This window comes from Pinus tabuliformis, chromosome X (assembly GCF_031772625.1).
Source record: "Pinus tabuliformis cultivar Carrire ecotype Pingquan chromosome X, CPIR1, whole genome shotgun sequence".
NCBI lineage: Eukaryota > Viridiplantae > Streptophyta > Pinopsida > Pinales > Pinaceae > Pinus > Pinus tabuliformis.
Window position 1 is genome coordinate 1,490,851,644 of NC_142308.1, and position 2,890 is coordinate 1,490,854,533.

The window sequence follows — 2,890 nt, forward strand, 5'->3', positions numbered from 1 at the left end:
GTCAAAGGTCGATTTTCTTTATGGATAAGGGCAAGATGGGTGGCATTAGTGAATCCTCCAATTTTGCATTTACGTTGGACCCATCTTAGCATTTTGACAAGATCTTTTTTATTATTCCACAGTATGTTCTATAGAAACAGATAGGAAAGCCATCTGGACCTGGGGCTTTATCTGGCTAGACAGCCCAGATGGCATCATGTATTTCTTCTTCATTGATCTCCTTAGTCAAATCTGCATTAATATCCTCATTGATTCCTTTGGGCATATGCCGTAGGAGGTCTGAATAGTCCTATGTTTCATTTTTCTCAGTTAGGAGAGTGTTGTAATAGGCTGAGGCAGTTTTCTTGATAGCTTCTTGGGTTTTTTGAGGGTAGCCTTCCTCATTGTTGATCATGGTGACATTATTTCTGACTTTCCGGACAGTTGCTTGCTTATGGAAGAAAGCTGTATTTTTGTCTCCTCCATGAAGCCAAAGCTGTCTTGACTTAATTCTCCATTTCTTCTCTTCTTCTCTATTAACCCGGTACAACTGATAATATATATCACTTTCTAATGCTTTATCCTCTTGGGACAGCCCATTTTCCTCAATTTTCCTGTGAGTTTCTTTCAATTTATTTTTTAGCTCAGCTTTGACATTTTCTGGTTCTTTGTAATGCTGCTTCACCCATTCCTTCAGGGCGTGTTTTGTATTCTTCAGCTTGCATTCCCAAATGAATCCCGATGATTCTTCTATATGATGATGCCAGGCTGTTTGGACAATCTGATCCACAATAGGATTGCTACGCCAAAGAGAATTGTATTTTAAAGGCAACGGCCCCAAAGGACAATGTGCTTTAAGAACAATGCTAATGGGGTAGTGATCGGAGGCTGAATAAGGCAGAATATCAGCATGAGCAGTGGAAAATTCAGAGAGGAGAGAAGTATTTACCAAAATTCTGTCAAGGCGCTCCAGAATGTTATCTCTGCCCAGCCTACGGTTGTTCCAAGTGTACCTCCGATTTTTTGGGATGATATTTACTAAATCGCACTCTTGCATGATGTTTTCCAGCTTTGCTCTATAAGGATCATGTGTAAAAATGCCTCCTCTTTTTTCATTGGAGTGTAATATAAGATTTAGGTCTCCCCCAAAGATGATATTTCTATTGTCTTCAGTTTGGATGTCTTCTTGTAGTGTGGCCCAGCACTGATCTTTATCTCTGAAATGGTTCGGAGCATAAATGTTATAAATGACTATTTGCTTATCCTCTGCTTGTTTTTCTAGTGTGACTTTGATCCAATATGGATTGATAGTTTTGGATGTGCATTTCCAAGTATTTTTGTTCCACATTGTGGTGATACTGCCAGAAGCTCCTCTTGCTTCACATATTTGTCCCTCATAATGCCTGAGTTGTTCTATAATTCTTGTCATCTCTTGCAATCTTTGCTTTGTTTCCTGAATCATTACAATTCCTGGCTTCTCATGAGTTGTGAGATCTTTCAGGGCAGCAATTTTTGAGGGGTACCCTAGTCCCCTACAGTTCCATGATATGAATTTCATCATTGAGTATTTGGGTTTCGGAGGGATGCCCGTCCCCCTTGCTCCTTATGTGTTGTTTCATTGCTATTTTTCCCCAATATATAAGTTTCTATGGGATTTTGAGTTCCCATGGCAATGTCTTTTTGAGCGTTTTCGTTCCTTTGCTGTTTACCTGATTTCCTACTAGGTCCTTTTTTTTGAGATTCTTGATTGCTTCCATGCTCTTTCGAGGAGCTTCTAGTAGCTCGGGGTGGGGGGGGGGGGGCGAGGGAATGGGAGGGGGAGGATTGAGAAAGAGAAAAAAGGATGGGGGGGTCATTTTCAAGGGGGGTCAGGGGGTCATTATCAGGGAGAGAGAGGGCACCAAAGGGATTTGAAGAGATCAGGGGAGAACCAGTGGATGGCCCCGAGGTGGGGAAGATGGGTGGACCAAGAGGAGAGGAGGGAGAAGGGACATCCGAGGAGGAGCCTTTGGGTGGAGCTGAAGGGGAATTAGGCTTGGGAGGGGCAATTTTGGGAGGAGCCTCTTCAAAGTTTGCTTTCAAGCCAGAGGCAGTCTTCTTTTTCTTTATAGTTTCCCATTGTTCTTCTGATTGAGCAGGTTCAACATTAACAATTTTAGAACAACGATTGGAAAAATGGCCGTATTCGTGACATACCTTGCATTTGAAAGAAATTTGTTCGTAGTCCAGTTGCTGAATATGCATCCAATCGTCCACTTTTAGTTTGATTGCTTCTGGAAGACCCTTGTCGAGATCAACTTCAACACATATCCGCGCACATGCCTGCTTATTATCCTTGGTCTCACACCGATCAATGTATTTTCCAACAGCATTGCCAATGGCTCAAACCGAGTCATCTCCCCAGCAATGGAGCAGGAGATGCGAAAGACGAACCCAGACCGGAACAACATTAGGGACATCCAGCTCAGGATCGAAATTTGGAGTCCATTTGTTCAGGTACAGACCACGAGAGTCCATGAAGTACGGCCCATTTCTAAAGATTAGGTCCGTGCCTGCTCTAGATTCAAAGTGGAAAGTGTAATAACCTTTTCCACAGAAACGAATGGAGATTTTACCATTAACTTTGTCTGCCCAGTTTCTTTCGATCCATTGTTGAATAGTTTTCGGGGAAGGCCATAGGCTGGTGAATTGACCGATGAGCCCCTGCTCAGCTAAAGAGAGAGCAGCCATTCATGGTAATGTAGGAGGAACGTCAACCTCTTGCAACCCATCCAGTTTCTTGACAAACTTGGACAGCGCAGGGCAAGTTCTCTGAGGCTGAAGAGATTTGACTAAAGCGGAAAACGCATCTGCAGCGGACTGGAAACACGCATTTGCATCGGGCTGATCAACAGGGCCCTCTGTGGCAGGG

At 43.3% G+C, this 2,890-nt stretch overlaps 1 protein-coding gene across 1 annotated transcript; it reads right to left on the bottom strand.

Moving 5' to 3' along the window:
* Window positions 1–289: 289 nt before the first annotated feature.
* Window positions 290–1,540, bottom strand: LOC149145650 (uncharacterized). The gene has a single exon (XM_089452520.1). It carries the CDS (start codon window positions 1,538–1,540, stop codon window positions 290–292), a length of 1,251 nt encoding a protein of 416 aa, XP_089308646.1.
* Window positions 1,541–2,890: the final 1,350 nt, after the last annotated feature.

Coding starts and splice junctions, on each gene's coding strand:
- LOC149145650 (XM_089452520.1), bottom strand. CDS start 1,540: ATGATGAAATTCATATCATGGAACTGTAGGGGACTAGGGTACCCCTCA.